This window comes from Phaseolus vulgaris, chromosome 6 (genome assembly GCF_051622355.1).
Source record: "Phaseolus vulgaris cultivar YP4 chromosome 6, ASM5162235v1, whole genome shotgun sequence".
NCBI classification, from domain to species: Eukaryota; Viridiplantae; Streptophyta; class Magnoliopsida; order Fabales; family Fabaceae; genus Phaseolus; species Phaseolus vulgaris.
Window position 1 is genome coordinate 29993840 of NC_143503.1, and position 18315 is coordinate 30012154.

Below are 18315 nucleotides of genomic sequence, written 5' to 3' on the forward strand. Positions count from 1 at the left end.
AAACTACGTTTTTGACTCTTTATTATTACTTAAAATGCATGCATGAATATTATTACTTTCAGAGATCCCTCACACTTTCTGGTATCACTCTAAAATTTGTGCAATTTAAAATAATGTAGCTTATTATCATTGTTAACTATTTAAATCTGTTCCTAATAATAAAAAAAGATTAAGCCTTTACATAGATTGAATAATGAAAAGTGATGAAATGAAAAAATAAAAAGTAAAATAAAATAAAAATAAGTACACAATTTTTTATTTAAATATAAAATAAATAGATATATTATTTACAATATACTAAATAAAAATAAATACCTTACTAATATTATGATATAATTAAAAACATAATCCACTTACATAATTAATTCCTTGTGTATAAGGTGAGTCTACCTTTTTTTTTATAATAATAATAATAATAATAAAATATTATAATAAAATTAATTAAAAATGTTACTTAAATTCACATTAAAATTATAAAAAATTCTACGCATAAAAAATAATGATATTTTTTTATTAAATTTTGTAATGTTTATAGTTATATAATAGTGATACTTGTAAATTTTCCATTAAAATAAAAAGTAAAATGATAATGAAATATTTATAGAATATTTTAATTTCTATTTAAAATATTATTATAATTACACGATAACACATTTATAATTTTATAAGTAATTATTTTGGAAAATAAAAAAATATTCATGAATATAAAGATAAAAAATATAGAAAAAAATATATACAAGTTTATAATCTATTATGATAATTTTAAAATAAACATTTTCTATTTTAAGTAAAAACTTGCAATTTATATTTTATTTTCCTCAGCAGCGCTGTGCACGCTGAGAGCATTCTGGTACCTTCCCGCTTAGGGTATATATTTCGTAAGCTTTATGCCCAACTTTACTAATATCTAACTTCAAAAATAATATTTTATTTTTATCCATTTTTCTGTTATTAATACTATTTTAAATGTATTTTAAAATAATTTTTAGAGTAAAAATTATGATTTCAATTGTATAAAGAAAAGGAAAAATACATACATATATACCTAAATCAAAGTTCACTCATCCATAAGAATCTAAAATAATGTTTTACTTTAAATTTAATGCTCTTCAGCTCAACTTTTTCTTTGCATAGAACCCTTTTTTCACAGTCTCTTATTCGATCATGAACTCCACAAGAGGTCATTTCCACTGCAAGCTTTAGAGAAAAGAAAAAGAGAAGCAGGGGTACATTCATCTCTTTTCTCCATTTTCTCATCTGTTCATTCTTTTCCAATTTGTTCTTTTTGTATACCAAATGGTCCAACGTGAATGACTCTAATGTACGGTTTCTTTTGTACTGTTTGATTTGGAAAATCTGTTAACTAGGCACTTACGCTACCCATCTCACTCTCACTTCTAAGAGGAGAAACCTTGAGTTTTTTTGCACTACCCTTTATTCTATCTGTGTGTGTGAGTTCTGGGTTTGTAGTTGTTTTGCTGTTTTGCATCTTCTGTGACTGGGAGAGGGATCGTTTTTTTATGGGTTTGTTGGAATTTGAGTGTAGGTTGATCAAAGAGGAAAAAACCATGAAAGAGGTTCTCTCAATGGAAATGGATACTCATTCTCAGCAGGAAGAGACTACGTGTGATGTACTTCCATTTGCTAGAAGGTGAGTTTAAATGCAGACTTATTGATTACACGTCTAGTGTTGAGTGTGTTTGCATTGTTGAATGTATTATTGTTATAATTATCTCTCTGTGCATTGATGTTTGATTGATTTTTTTTGTGTTTTTCTGTAGCTATCAACTTGAAGCATTGGACAAAGCTATTCGGGAGAATACCATAGTGTACCTGGAGACTGGTTCAGGCAAGACTTTGATAGCCATCATGCTTCTTCGTAGCTATGCTCATCATCTACGAAAACCTTCTCCTTTCATTGCAGTGTTCTTGGTTCCCCAAGTTGTGTTGGTCTCTCAAGTATGCCATTCCCTATCTTATGATTGCCTTTTGCAACTTTGAGATGCATTATTTTGATTGCCATGTACTGGTTGAGGAGTTATAGAATGGATCACTGCTTCAGGGTGCGTTTTTTTTTCTTTGTTATTTTTAACTTATTGCTGTTTACTTGTAAATTTAGCAAGCTGAAGCTGTGAAAATGCATACTGATTTGAAAGTGGGAATGTATTGGGGTGATATGGGAGTTGACTATTGGGATGGTGCTACGTGGAAACAAGAAACCGAGAAACATGAGGTAATGATTTTTGCATTTTTATCAAGATGGAAAGTTGCCTTGTTCTTTTTACAGATCTTTTTTTGCTTAATCATAACCCATCTGTTTGTGTCATGCGTGAGATACTCCTGTTTTGCCCCACTTAAAAGGGTAGCTGAAAGTTTATATCAGTAGTTATCAGAATCTTTTGATTCATGATTTTAATCTCTTGGTTTCGATACAATTTAGCAACCAACTGATCTATATTATAAGATGAATCATAAATGACTTTGTATCTTACAATACATGAATGAATTCATGGTATTTTGTAATGATACAAATCATATGATTCAATGATTTGTTATTATTTATATATATATATATTTTTTTTTTATTTATTTTTTCCCTTTCATCATTCCCATTGAAAATTCAAACAATTTTAAATTAAATGTAAGGGATTTGATGGAACATGTTTGAAATTATCTTGTTTGACTGTTCCCCTACTTTAGTTTCACTCATTCAATGCATGAAGTTTTGTAAAACTCAAGGATTGGAGTGGGTTGTCAAAGATTGTCACTCAGCTCGGAAGACTTATGCATGCATGGAAAATTATGTTTATAGACCTGCAGATACATTAAACATAAGATAAACAAGAAAAATAACTCACAATAAAACAAAAGCCACGCACCATGCAGACATTGGTGGCCAGTCCAAAAAAGTGGAATAGTCTCTATTTTGAATTTTTTTATATAATCTAAATAATGTTTAATATATACTTATAAATTCTAAAAAATGACAGATATTATCGAAATCAGTGGCATTCAGGAGTAACAATTAGAATTCATTGGTGTTTTTAACAAAACATACAAGTAAATACTAAACAAAAATCAAATACAAGTTTCCTTCCATTGGTAGGATTAATCAATTATCAATGACTAAGGTTCTTTATAATTTTGCTACATAGATATTTATTTCCATTTTAAAATAAATACCTAAAATAACCCCCAAAAAAGCTCTAATGTCATTGTTCAGAAGGGTTTTTTGGAATCAATATATAGTGCTACTACAGCTGCTGCCTAGCCAGGTATTTAGTCTGCTCCAGCTGCTACACTAAACTACTCTGCCATGGCACCCCTTGTGGTGGATAGGGGCTGCTCCACTCTACTGCTACAGTGGCGTGCTATTTAAAACCATTATGGAGTATGTCTAACCTGAAGGAATCGCTAGACAATAAAAACTGAATAAATCAGTCTAAATAATCCTGTCCTAATCATGGAGTTAAGTAATAATGGCAATACTACACAACATCCCCCCATTTGGGTGCCTGTTGTTTTTAGTTTCTGAACTTATTGTACACCTCATGCCACTTTTGAAGAGAATATGAAATACTCAACTTTCTTCATTGATTTAATTGGTGGCCTTCGGTCACACTCTTTTTCTTGGTCATTGTGGAGTTCTTTCTTGCATGTTGTATAATTTGACATTTTCCTATTTATTTTTTAGGTTTGTCTTTATCTTTATGTTTGAAACAAATGGAAAAGAGTAAAACTGTTTTTTTCCCAATATTCTATTGGCTTGAATATGATGCACATTTCGCCATTTGGCACACTAATTTTTTTGCTAGTTTTGGAATTCATTTCTTGTATGTTGTCTAATTTTGACATTTTCCTCTTTACTTTTGAGGTTTGTACTGGGTTAAAGCTTATAGTATGGTCAAAGATAATTTTGTCTTCTTTCTTTATGTTTGAATTAAATGTAAAAGAAGACAATTGTTTTCTTTTTTAAAGTATTCAATTGGCTTGAATATGAAGCGCATTGCTTCATTTCTTAATTTTAGTAAGGTGTTTCTGTCGTTTATTTTCTGTATGCTGCATGGATAATTGGTAATTTCCATCACTAATGCTTTTGAATGCATAGGTGCTTGTCATGACTCCTGTAATATTGCTGAATTGCTTGAGACATAGCTTCTTCAAACTGAATATGATCAAGGTTTTAATAATGGATGAATGCCATCATGCTAGGGGTAAACACCCTTACGCCTGCATCATGACTGTAAGTGTTACATCTTGTCCATCTTCTCTCTTAACTAGTTGTGTCTTCGGATTTCTTTCTAATTCTTGTTACAATATGTTTGCGTTGTGCTGCCTTTGTTAATATGTTGTTATATATATACCTTCTACCTCTGCTAAGTCTTTGACCTTAAAGATTCATTTTTATCGGGTAATACAAATACAAAGAGTTCCAAATATTAGCGGACAAGGGTAAAGGGGAAAACTAAGCATTCTTTCATCAGGCTATTGCACTGGCGTATGAGCTGTGGATGATTGGTGACATTCAAATATTTTCCTTCTTGCATACCAGTAATAACAAATGACTGTCCATCATTATGTGGGTCAGCTATTAGGCCTATGAACAACTTTTAAGAAGGTTTATACAGTAATATATGCAGTGTGCACACATTCCTAGAAATAAAAATGACGTTTAGGTCCACTCATGGATTTTCCATTTGAAAGACTTTTTTACATAAGATGAGCTTCTTTGCTTGCACATTGAATCAAACAGTAATGCATGTGTTTTGTTAAGCCTATGAAAGTATCTTGTAACTTTCTTATAGTTTTTACTGGCTTATTTGAATAATCCTCACTGTGAATCTTATAGAAATAAGCTTATGTGATAAGCTGTTATTAATAAATACTTAATTGAACCATTTCCCCAAGCATGTAGTGTGCACACATCCTTGGAAACTGTTCAATAAAAATGACATTTAAGTCCCTTCATGGATTTTCCATTTGAAAGTTTTTACATAAATTAGGCTTCTTAGGGCATTAAATCAAACAGAAATGCAGGTGTTTGGTTAAGCCTATGAAAGTAGCTTATAACTTTGTTATAGTTTTTACTGGCTTATTTGAGTAATCCTCACTGTGAATCTTATCAAAATAAGCCTATGTGATAAGCTGTTATCAATAACCACTTAATTGAACTATTTCCTCATGCATGTCATTGGTTGCTATACATTGTCACATAATTGCATTAAACCTGTATTTGTAGGGTCTGGACTCTGAACTACTGCATTTTCTAAAGATAACATTTAAAAGGACTTGATTTTGAAAACAGATTCCGCAGATGTAATAAGGTCATGTGACCTGATCCATGGCTCCAAAAAATTTGTTGTACCATTGGCCATCTTAGCTCTGTTATATTTTTTAAAGTCAATCTGTTTGGATGAAATAGAGATGAATTGTTTTTTTACCTAATTTTGAAAATAATAGAAGGATTTTTTTCTTGTTTTAAGTTTCACGTGCTTCTCTAATTTTATCAACTAGACAACGTGTGAAACCTCCACCAAAATCACCATTTCCTTGAGCCACTTTATTGTTGTTTTGCATGGCTAAAGAGTGGTAATCTGCATCATCTTGTTTCTTGGTCCTGTTTTGTTATTATTCTCCTTTGCTCTGGCAGGTGTTGGTAATGGCAGTGACTAAGGAACAGAAATTATTGAATTGTGTTGCTTCTGTATGTAGTACATTATATATTCATCAATTCAGAGAATAAAACATAAATTTATACAATAATTTGATTTTAATTTGTTACATTTTTGTTATTGACGAAACTGATGAGCAAGTTCCCTTTCATCCCTTTCATCAATGGTGGTCCGCGCCAATCCCGACCCCAAGTAAAAAAATCGAAAAACCTGGAAAGGAAAGATTTTTGTTTTGTATTTTCCTTTTGTCTGCATTTTTTCACTGGAAAATTTTGGGATTTTTCAATTGGCCTTTGCTATTCCTGTGAACCTAAAAGCAACAGTTTGCTATTTGTGAATTGAACCTGCAAGAATTGCTTCTAATTTTTAATTTTATGTCTCAATATTGTCTATTTTGGGTGTGTTCGTAATGGATAGGATAGATTGGTTGAAATCATTTTATCCATTTCTGATTTTACATCAAGTTTTTAAAATTTCAAAAATTAAAAAAAGTAAAATTAAAAACTCAACTGAAACTGGATATAGTTTTTAAAAATTTGAAAACTGAAAACTATCCTAAGCAGGGACTCACTCTATGACGAGATACTAATTTGAATTGGTGATTTTGTACTACAGTATTGTGCTTTACTATTTTTATTTTTTTTGTTAGGCCTGTAGGCAATTAGTTAACTGTTATCTTGTATTGTAAGTTGTTGTTCCCTTGTTATTTGTCTGCATCAGGAGGTTCTAGTTTCTGTTGAGTTAGTTTGTAAGATTTGATTTCATGCAGGAGTTTTATCATCATGAATTAAAATCTGGTATCTCCGACCTTCCTCGAATTTTTGGTATGACTGCATCTCCAATTAAGTCAAAAGGTACACAGCCAGAGAAAGTACATGGCTCCTTGCATTGCTAGTTTTTTCTCTCTAATGTTGATTCCCCTTTTTATTTTATTTTATTTTTTAATCAGTTAAAAATTCTGATTCATCCTGGTCAGAGAATGTTCGGAAACTAATGACTCTAATGCATTCAAAGGTAGCTTTTTTATTCTCTTCCTCTTTCAAACAGTTTTTCTTGCTTTCTTTCTGCTTATGTTATTCTGTTTTTTGAGTGTTGTCTGCTATCTTTTTGGTATAATTGTATACACTTGGTGTGATTTAAAGATAATCGCATGTAGATACATTATAAAGATTATTGATATGGTCTCCATTACAAGTTTTATTGCAAGAAGTATCATAAGGACAAATTTATATGAACTTATGTGTTATCTTATTAACACTTCATACTTATTTCTTGCGGCAGTTATTTTCTTAGCTTTTAGAAAACAGTTCTATGTTAACAAGTCTAGAGGTATTGTAATGTATACCTATGCTAGAAAGTTATTTCTTTATTTATTTCAACAAATGAGACAATATAGTTAAACTAATTTATTCTCATGTGATTAATGTTCGTTTGTGTTTATGTGAAAACCATTTGCTTTTGCTAAAACATTTTCAAATGAAGGTATATACATGTAGTGAAGCTGTCATCACAGAGTTCATACCAACATCAACGCCAATATTCAAGTTTTACAGGGACAGTGGAATTCAATTTGTATTATTTGAAGAATTGGCATCTAAACTCAAGATGTTAAAAGAACAGGTTCGTACACTTAATGATATTAGTTTCTGTACATGCTCTGAAACAACTAGAAAAGGAATAATTCCCCACGTGTTGCAAGTGGAAATATGAGTTTGCCCCTTTGTCATCTGTTTTATCAAGTGACTAGTTGTGTTTGAATTAATTCCCAATTTCTAGTCTTATCATCTTCCTATATTTAATTATTTGTCAGAATCACAATTTCATTTATAAGCCATAGTTTATTATTTCTTTTTGGGTTATTAACAGTGGATATTCTGTTTCTCAGCATGAACTCACTCTAAAAAGTTCAGATTTCACTAAATCAGCTGCTGAGTCTGCACAAAAAAGAATAACAAAGATTTTTTGTGCTTTAATGTTTTGCCTGGACGAGCTTGGTGTTTGGCTGGCTTTGAAGGTTCTCGCCTTTCTCCTGCATAGAATTTCTGACTCTGGACTGATCAAGGTTTCATAAATCACAATTGTCAAATTTTTCTTGTGTTTGACAGGCGGCAGAATTTTTATCTTCCAATGAATTTGATTCATTTTCATGGGGACACTCTGGGGATAAAGTTGTTAAAAACTTTATTTTGGCAGGTGTACATACACTGAAAAATTACTTGCGATGTGGTAATGTTTCTACAATTGTTAAGACAAATGGTGAAATTTTAATTATAAATATTTCTCTTGCATTAATTAATTTTTACCAATGTTTTCTTCTTGGTCAGATCCTCAGTGGTCCATTGGTGACAAAATTGATTCTGATGTGGAGATGGGGCTGTTGACCTCCAAAGTTTGTTGTCTTCTTGACTCTCTACATGAGTACAGGTTATAATCATGGATAGGATTCTTTAATATTTATCATGTTGTTATGAAATCATGTAATGTGGGTTATTATTGTGGATGTTCTGGTTTTTAGATTCTCCTTGTCTTTATTATACTGTTTAAGTTTCTTATTGGATGAGTAAAGGCCTCTATGGTTGCTCACTTGTCATTTATTTTTTAGTCTCATCTTTCTCCTTTGTTCTTCTGCTCTGAATAGGGGTGTTGCCCATTGATGCATTTACATAATGATAACCTGTCCCAATACTTGATAATTCATCTTATTAAAGTTAAAAGAATTTGAAGAAAATAGATTGTATTCTGAAAATGAATTCAATCAATACAAAGGGTTATGCATCAGCTATTTATAGCTGTACAGATAGGGCAACTGAGCACTAACCAACTGTAATGAACTGAGATTTAGACAGAGGATTTCAATAATGCGCTAACTGAAAATCTACTGCTGAACATGTGTTATACCGGATCAGACAGAGTAATAAAACTATACTCTTAAGCAGCCCTATCATTTCCTGATTAATGATTGGCTTGTACTAGGTTGACTCAATATTTTGACAATATACAAATCAAGACATTTTTGGGCTGACATACAATTTTAAAGGCAGAGAACTGAGGTTTTTTTTTATGATATTTTTTGAACCCGGATTGTATCCGAGCATGTTATATACCAGATATTAAATCAAGACTTTTTATTGCTAATTGTCAAGTCGAACTGGTATCAATGAAATTATATTGATAATCATTAAATAGCACATAGAATAGAATAATAAAATTATATTAGTATCATTAAATAGCACAAACAATAATATATTAATATTAAATAAATATAATATAATAGTTTTTAAACTGAAAATTAAAAGAAAACATTATTTATAGTTCTTACCTTAACGTTTAAAGCACTTACTTACAAAATACATAGGTTTATATTTTAACAAAATACCAGTGTCCAATAACAAGAAGAAGTTCACATTTAGAATAGAAAGAAAATGAAAAATTAATATAAATATCTAAATATGTTTTATAAGATAGTAATTAATAATAATTGGTAAAATATTTATGAGTGTTATGCTTGTTAAATATGTTTTCATTTATGTTAAAAATATTTTTAATTTAATTTAATTTTTTTGAAAGATACTTCTTAACTTTTTTGGTAGTGGGTGGTTCCCCAAAATATGTACTTTTACAGCAAATTATCTAGACATACTCGTTGGTCACTAGGACGAAACGGGCTTTGATACCATTTTGTTACAGACTGAGGGAGAGATATTCAGAAAACAAGTCATGATCCGACTACATAAGAGAACATGACATCATTTTCAACCCAAAGCTTTAAAGTAATATGATTGTGGATCTTTCTCCTTATATATTGCTTATCTTGTCCATTTTTATCCAATGTGGGAATCCAACTAATGTTGACCGGAGACTTGATCAAATTGTAGTATATAAGTAATTGCAAACCTCGTCTTACAAGTCAATTTTGTAAAATTGAGTTAAGCCTAAATCCAGTTTCTAAGATGTGTAATGATGTAAAAGAGGAAAAGGTTACCATTGGGTTGATGTTGAATGAGTGAAAGTTGTTGCGGACAACGACACTGAAAGGTAGTGACATTGTTAGTACTCTCACATTTATCAGATTAAAACTTGGTATTTTACTTAAACTTAAGCCTTGAGACTCTCCTACCTAATGGACTAGTCTATTTAGGTGGATTATCTTCTTGTGCGTAAGTTCTACAAGTGGGTGTTAGAAAATTCGGCCTCATTGATTTGTTCACAAAGTTCTTGCATTGTGACCTATTTTTTTTAATCTTTATTATACTCTGTCCTAACCAGTTGATCTACAGTCCACTATTTTGATTGATTGATTGTATGTAGTGATCATTGTTCTTCCATTATGATATCACTGTTAAATTGATTTGATTTTATGCAGTGATCTTTGTTGTGCCATTTTGATAATATTGTTAAATCTATTTGAAGTATCTACTATTTTGCTACAATTGCAGGGGTTTGACTGACATGAGATGCATAATTTTTGTGGAAAGGATAATTACGGCTGTTGTCCTTCAGGATTTATTGAATACCTTTCTTCCAAAATACAGTAGCTGGAAGGTTAAATTCATTGCAGGACACAATTTCGGATTGCAAAATCAGTCTAGGAGAAAACAAAATGAAATTGTGGAAGAATTTCGAATGGGACAAGTATGTTGGTTTCTTAAACAATCCACTGTATTGTAATAACCATATGCAGTGTATTGTCAATTAAAAAAAAGTAATGTGCAGGTCAACATCATTGTTGCAACATCTATTCTAGAAGAGGGTTTAGATGTACAAAGTTGTAACTTAGTTATTAGATTTGATCCATCTCCCACAGTGTGTAGTTTCATACAGTCCAGAGGACGTGCCAGGATGAGAAATTCAGATTACATATTAATTGTTAAGAGGTATTTGTTTCTTACATTACTCCCTCCTCAGTATCATCACTACTCTGGCACTCTGGATGAGACAATCATAGCGTCAAATCTGTATACTTTACTAATTGAAACAAATTATCTGTAAACGACCTTGATTTTATTCTGAAATTACAGTGGGGATTCAGTTACATGTTCTCGGTTAGAGAAATACCTAGCTAGTGCAGATATTATGAGGAAGGAGTCGATGCGTCATTCTTCCCTTCCTTGTGATCCTTTTGAAGGTGAAGAATATGATAAAGAGTCTTATCGTGTTGCAAGCACTGGGGCCATTGCAAATCTTAGTTCTAGCATAAGTTTAATATACTTGTATTGCTCACGGCTCCCTGCAGATGGGTTAGTTTCATTTTCTGCTCTTATTACATGCTTTTTCTTCCTCTAGTTTAATGTACGTAAGATATGCTTCTTTTGTAAATTTCTGGTTCTGTTTTGTTTTTATCCTGCCCATCATTTATCCCATCTAGATTAAACTGTTAGGTACTTTAAACCAACTCCAAGGTGGGACAGAGAGACTGGAACATTGTATCTTCCCAAGAGCTGCCCTCTACAGCCTATTCGTGTCAAAGGTCACAAAAAATTCTTAAAGAATATTGCATGCCTTGAAGCATGCAAACAACTGCATAAGATTGGAGCTCTGACAGATAATCTTGTTCCTGATATCTTCATTGAAGAAGCAGAGATGGAGGGATTTGGTAGTTTACAGACCTTGTTCTTTTTGTCCTTCTATTACTACCCTTTTTTTAAAATATTGATTCTTGAACATAAAATTCTATCTGTCCATGAAATTCTTTGAATGACTTCCACATCAAACAATTTCTTTCAGGGAATGAACCTTATGATGAAAACCAACCAGCTTATGTTCCATTCGGATTGGTAAATTGTGTATCAAATAATAGTCACACAACATACCATTGTTATTTGATGGAGTTAATTCAAAATTTTAGCTATGATATCTGTGTGCAAGATATATTTCTTGCCACAAGAATTGAACTTGATCCAGAAATTGGATGCACACAATTTGATATGGGTTTTGACAGAGGTAGCTTGTCGGTGAAGTTGATATACAAAGGAACCATTGATCTTTCACCTGATCTGGTATGCTGTTTAGTTGTCTTTTAGTGTATCCGCAGTATTTGCAAGTGTTAAGAAAAGTCAATGTATTTGTTGTTTGTTTTTGTTTTCCAGGTTCTTTTATGTAAGAAATTTCAGGTCACTTTGCTTAGAATTTTGATAGATAATAGTATGAATAAGTTGGCAATGGGTTTAGACAAATGCTATTTGGAAGGTGATGTTGAGATTGATTATCTCTTGCTTCCAGCTATTGGTAAAGGGGAAAAATCAATTGTTAATTGGTTGGCTATCAGTGCTGTAAATCCATCTAATATTAAGTGTGAGTATCATCCAAACCACATAAGGACAAAAAGTGGTTTAGTTTGCACTTGTAGACTACAAGATGCTTTGGTGTTTACTTCACATGCTGTTGATAAGATTCATTTCTATATCACAACTGGTACAATGAAATTGGATGGAAACTCACCTATGAAGCTAAGGGATGGTGAAGTTACTACATATAAGAAGTACTATAAACAAAAGTAAGTAACTTTTTTGTGATTGATGTTTATTATCAGGTTACTTTATCTACTCGAGTGTGTTATTCTATTTCTCTTTCCAATTTTTCAGACATGACGTTCAATTGCAATTTGAAGATCAAAAACTCATTAAAGCAAGACACAGTTTTGTAGTTAAAAATTATATTCATGGATACAAACAAGGGAAGGAAGGAGGTTGGACCTTGTATATTTAATTTATTTATTTTATTCTGGTACTTATTCTCTCCATTGTGGGATTTGATCAATGATGATCAATCTTTATTGCCCAGAAATGCATTTTTTTTTCAATAAATATAACAGTTTTGCTTCTAGTGGATATAAAAGAGGTTGGTTATACCAATGAATCTTAAAATTAGGGTTACCTGTGTAAGCAAAATCTATTGAATCGGATTTCTCTGAATTCACCTGCCACTGTATGCCTTCTGATTATAATTGAAAGGAAATCTGCCTTGTTAGTTTGCTTATTTCTTCTGAACAGTGTTTTTGGGATCAAAATGGCCTCTGCTTCTTTGGGTTAGACTATTATTCTTAATTGTTACCTTTGTATTGGCTTGCTTGATTTTGAAAGCTAATATGTTATAATCTTAATATGAAGCAAATTTGTATCTGCAGTTACTGCTTCTATTAATCATAAGTTAGTTATCCATGTCATAATGCCTAAATTTATTCATTTCCAAACTATAGTTGTATTATATGTTCTAAAAAGTTGTGGCTGTGTTTAGTGCTTGTCTCAAGCACTGGCATGTGTGATCTAATCTGAATCCTAACTTCATGTTTCCATTTCAGAAGCAAGCAAAGCCTCTGTTGAATTACCCCCTGAACTGTGCTCTATAGTCATGTCACCAATAAAAGATAGTATCATTTATACCTTCTCGTTTATTCCTTCAATCATGCATCGGCTTGAATCATTGCTTGGAGCTTGCAATTTAAAAAAGATGCATTTGGATCATTGCGCACAAAATGAAATTCAAACAATCAAGGTGTGTCACAACTGTTTGTCATTACAATCTAGACTAGTTTATTTTTTCCTTTTTTTATTCAGAATGGGGAATTTTATATCTTTCTGCTAATTGTCCTTAGTAGACAAAAAATGTACTAAAAATATATTTAACTGAACTTTTCTTGTTTACTTTATATATATATATATATATTGTTGATGTAGAAAGCAGGGCATTCTTAAAGGTAACTAATTCCTTCTGCCATGTCTTTCTTTTGAGCCTCTTGCATCAATCAATACACAATGAAGAGATTGAGAAGAAACTTGTCTGTGTAAAATATTCTGTCAGTATCTTTTGGTTATTTTGTGCTGGTGTTGTCTGAATGTCTGTTATTTTTGGTATTGCTATTTGGTCCAGTTGTCTAATATTTTAAAGATATTTCACCAATGGTATCTGCAACTTACATTGTAGGTCTTGGAAGCAATCACTGCCACAAGCTGCAAGGAGGCCTTTCATTATGAGTCTCTTGAGACTCTTGGAGATTCATTTTTAAAATATGCTGCCAGTCAACAACTTTTTAACACCTATCAAAATCACCACGAAGGTCTCCTTAGTTTAAAGAGGAAAAATATAATTTCTAATGCTACCCTCTGTAAATTAGGGTGCAGGTCTGGACTTCCGGTACTCTCCCTCTCTCTCATTTTTTTGTTCACTTTTTGTGCTGTCCATATGTTGTGATGCTTCCTTTCAGCATTTTTTAAACTTATATTATGGTTTTTTTGTTTGCTTTTACCCTGTATTCTGGTTTAGAATTACTATTTCTTCAAATGTAGGAGTCTTCAACGTTTTGATTGGTTGTTTTTTAAGTCTGATAATAGATTATAATTTTAAATTAATTAACCGGTTGCAATTGTTTGCATAATTATCATGTTTGTTTGTACAAGATTTTGTATTTTATTCGCTCTTTGAACAGTGTGCATTGTGAGCTCCAGAATTGAAACAGTGTGCATTGTGAGCTCCAGAATTGAGGAAGCCCAATCTGATCAGGTTTTAGACCACAATCTAAGTGGGCCCAAGACTTGGATAGTCTATTGAAAAAGAAAGGAGAGCAGAGAGATTTGCTCCCTAGTGATGCAGGCATGTGAGTGTAAGAAGAAAATTCTGGAGCAGTCTTTGAGTAAGCAGATGGAAATGGTACAGTCTTTTAGGAAGAAACTGGCATGGAGTGTAAGCAGAAAATTGTTGAGGGTGTAAAGAGAGTTAGGCTGTGCGCTGGTGTGAGTCTTTTTCCTTGTAAGAGCCATGAGCTTGTCAGTGGAATAAAACTTGATTTCCAGAATTTATGAAAGATTAAATTAAAACTTTTATAATTTTTACCAGTAATTTTGCTCTCTAATCAGTAATGCTTGTGCTATGAGAGGAGTTGATTGTATTACTTAGTTGTTCTTTGGTCTATTCTCAAATGAGTTTATATGGTTGTAGAATTCTGCATTGCATTATCATCTTGAAACTTCAGAATTCTTAATTCTGCATTATTTTGATATGCAGGGCTTCATACAAAATGAGCCTTTTGATCCTCGTACATGGGTCATTCCAGGTGATAAATCTGGAAGTGTTAAACTGAAAGAGTTGGTTAGTGGGGAGAAAAAAATTTATGTTATCGGAGAAAGGAAATTAAATCGAAAGATCATTGCGGATGTTGTCGAGGCACTAATTGGTGCCTTCCTTAGCAGTGGTGGTGAAAAGGCTGCTCTGTTGTTTATGGACTGGGTTGGTATTAAAATGAGCTTTAATAAAATACCCTATAAGAGACACTTTGACATTCAACCAGAGAAACTGGTGCATGTCAGTCATTTAGAATCGCAATTGAAGTACTCATTCCATGACCGTACTCTCTTAGTGGAAGCTTTGACCCATGGTTCCTATATGCTGCCTGAAATTCCTAGATGTTATCAGGTATTTACTGTAGTTATTATTATTCATTATATGGGAACAAGAGATGGACGTTAGCATGCATTTATTATGTATGAATGAACTTTAGCCAACTCCATACAGAGTAGCCTGGTGGGACCTAATAAAATAGTAATTGTACACATCCTTCTTGAAAAATCAATGTTTTTCTCATTCTTATTTTCAATTCTTTTATCACAATTCATGAATGATACGCCCCTCTTCCTGCAGCGACTAGAATTTCTTGGAGATTCTGTGTTGGATTATCTCATTACTCGGCATTTGTACAATGAATATCCTGGCATGTCACCTGGGCAGTTAACTGACATGAGGTCAGCTTCTGTGAATAATGATTGTTACGCTTGGTCTGCTATCAACCATGGGTTACACAAGCATGTACTCCATGCCTCACAAGAACTGCATAAGCATATTGCTATTACACTTGCCAATTTTGATAAGTTGTCTTCCTCATCAACTTTTGGATTCGGGTCAGAGACATCACTCCCTAAGGTTAGTTGTTAACATTTAGCTCATAGGTTCACTTGGTTATTATTTTTTAGTAGAGGGAATGCTAATTATATTATTACTGTCAGTGGTGTTTTGAATGGAGGAAAAAGCTCCTTGAAAGCTCCTTGACTGTAAAATATGCATGCTTTATCCGGTGTATCTATTCTATAAATTCTGGGGTGGATAGTGCTTACTCCTGCATTTTATAGACAAGTTTACTTCAGAGGATCCCTCAGAATGTTAACTAACTAAATATATTCTCATTATTGTAGTGGATAAACCTTTTAGAGAAAGTATTTTAAGTGATGGTAGGAAAAATGACCTGTATTATGGGCTTATTTAGCAATAATATTTGGTATGAAATTTCTTATAAAAGCTGATATGAATGCCTAATAACCAGTCATGGTTGGAGAGGGGGAGGTTAAAGTATTGAACTGGTTTTTCCTATTCTTAACTAGTTGCATGAAAATCCGTTGTTTATGGTGCAGGTTTGTCCTGATTTTCTATTCTGTTTTCCCTTCAATTTTGGAGTAGCTTTATATATTAGTTATTTAGTACTCCAAGTTGTGACCCATTTCCTACACGTGGTGGAATGTCAAATGATATTCAGTTACTATACTAATGGATTAAACCATTATTAGTGTATTTGAACAAAATCTTGTGCTTCACCAGTGTTTGAGGATCTTGCAAACATTATTTCTCTGTCTTGACTCAAATTTAAACACGTAGCTGCTTTATTCCCATCTTGAAACAATTTTATAGATGTAATGTTAGTATATTCTTTCTGTGAGTTTTGCAGCGCATTCCATTCCATTACAAAACTCACTTGTTTGATAGGTACTTGGAGACATTATAGAGTCCCTGGCTGGAGCAATACTAGTTGATTCAGGGTTCAATATAGAGGTTGTGTGGCAAAGTATAAGGCCACTTTTAGAACCCCTTGTCACACCTGAAACCTTGAAGCTCCATCCGGTCCGAGAGTTGAATGAACTGTGCCAAAAAAGAAGTTATAATATTGTACAAGAGACTGTGTCCCGCACGGATGGTGTGACTAGATATAAAATGGAGGTAGAAGCTGATGGGGTCATTCATCAGTATGAGTATTGCGGTTCTTCTCTTAAGGACACAGCCAAGAAGATAGTCTGCAAAGAAATCTTGAATTCCTTGAAGAAGGTTAGGGGTTCACTGTAGGTTACTTGTTTATATTTCTTTAGTCTCTGTTTCTGTGCAATGGTAGGTAAATAGACATGTTAGTATGATATAGATATTGGGCCAATAAGCTTCTTTTTGAATGGTTTTATATGCACGTCCTTGGAACCTATTTTAAACAATAAATGAGAATTCCACTATTTTGATTAAATTTAAAAAATGGTTAGTAACCGTGACCATAAAAAATTGTTTGAATATAATCACTGCAACACATGACCACTACAACCAATATAAAACACGAAATATAAACAACTAAGGTAAATACAGTAATATTAGATCATATAAAAATTTGCCTGCATAACAATATTGAATTGAGTTTACATAAGTATGATGTAGTAAAGGCGACACAACATAATAATATTTTTTGTTAGACTTTTTAAGTATGACACCGGATAAGGGTGAAACCAGAAAGATTCCAAAATCTTGAGAGAAGAACTGAGTCTTCAGCTTCTACAAATTCCAAAATCTTGAGAAAAGATCTGAGTCTTCAGCTTCTACGAACTCAATAATTAATCATTCATAACATTTGGGGTGTTTCTTCCAACACCCTATCAAAGTTCTTCCTGAGTCCATCAAATAGGTGAAATGATCAAATCTTTCATTTAAGTCACCCTCATTCCAAAAAGTTCTTTCTGAAATGTATTATATGCTTTTTCTTGAACACACTATGCCAAAAAGTACATTTGAAATGTATTATATTCGTTCTGAAAAGTTTATTCCAAAAAATTCTTTCTGAAATGTATTATATGCTTTTTCTGGAACACACTATGCTGAAAAATACATTCTAAAATGTATTATACATGTTCTGGAAAGTTTATTCCAGAATTTTTTTTGGAAAATGTTTTCTGAAAATATATTTGTTGAATTTCAAAAAGTATGTTTCAACAAATTTTTGGAAAAAATAATCGGGAAATCATTTAAAAAAGGGTAAAACATTCTTTTTGAAAATTGATGAGTTGCAGAACCCTAACATTAGTCAGGTAAAGAAATAGAAATGAACACCAATTTAGCATGCAACACTATTAAGTTTTTACTGTAACAGTAAACAAGTTTTCATATACAAGAGTTACTTGACTAACATGCCTTTTTGTCCAAATGAAACATAAGATTGATATCAAATTGATAAAATTAGTAAAAAAAAAAGGGTGAATAAAAAAATTTATTATTTTAACTTTAAAAAAATAAAAATCAATCGAAAATATTGGTTATTTTCAAATATAAACTTGTTACTATTAATACATATTGATGTGTATTATTCAAATTTCAGTTTAAGTGTGATAAACTATTTATTTAAATTTTTATTATATATTATAAATGTTAAGAACCTATAAATATATCCTTTATTTTAATTTTTAACATTATAAAAATATTATATTATATTTTTTAATATAATTTTTTGTAGTTATAATTTATTAATATTAAATCAACCTTAATTTGAATCTGATTAAACTTTTATATTTTGAAACAATGTTTTGACTGATTCAATTATCGATCGGGTTTTAAAAAATTGATGGTGACATAAGGATAG

At 31.9% G+C, this 18315-nt stretch overlaps 1 protein-coding gene across 2 annotated transcripts; it reads left to right on the forward strand.

Annotated features, from left to right (window-relative positions):
* The first annotated feature begins 1069 nt into the window (after window positions 1-1069).
* LOC137832017 (endoribonuclease Dicer homolog 2) lies at window positions 1070-16938 on the forward strand. 2 transcript variants are annotated; one of them, XM_068639968.2, is made up of 23 exons: window positions 1070-1226; window positions 1547-1651; window positions 1782-1959; window positions 2120-2233; window positions 4109-4243; window positions 6442-6526; window positions 6622-6686; window positions 7155-7292; window positions 7558-7686; window positions 7778-7898; window positions 7997-8096; window positions 10109-10304; window positions 10386-10546; window positions 10691-10909; window positions 11051-11265; window positions 11397-11668; window positions 11759-12165; window positions 12254-12357; window positions 12970-13163; window positions 13593-13802; window positions 14670-15077; window positions 15303-15581; window positions 16416-16938. In XM_068639968.2, exons 2-23 carry the CDS (start codon window positions 1569-1571, stop codon window positions 16767-16769), a joined length of 4167 nt encoding a protein of 1388 aa, XP_068496069.2. In that variant the 5' UTR covers window positions 1070-1226; window positions 1547-1568; the 3' UTR covers window positions 16770-16938. The 2 variants fall into 2 exon arrangements, 1 of the variants encoding a protein (XP_068496069.2); XR_016521888.1 differs by lacking the exons at window positions 11759-12165; window positions 12254-12357 and having other exon boundaries at window positions 1092-1226.
* The last annotated feature ends 1377 nt before the right edge of the window (window positions 16939-18315 follow it).

What these genes read in the sequence shown, in the direction of transcription:
- LOC137832017 (XM_068639968.2), top strand. Translation starts at nt 1,569, where the DNA reads ATGAAAGAGGTTCTCTCAATGGAAATGGATACTCATTCTCAGCAGGAA. An exon ending in TGACTCTAATGCATTCAAAG is followed by an intron (nt 6,687 to 7,154) that starts GTAGCTTTTTTA and finishes TTTCAAATGAAG; the next exon opens with GTATATACATGTAGTGAAGC. An exon ending in GTGTTTGGCTGGCTTTGAAG is followed by an intron (nt 7,687 to 7,777) that starts GTTCTCGCCTTT and finishes TGTGTTTGACAG; the next exon opens with GCGGCAGAATTTTTATCTTC.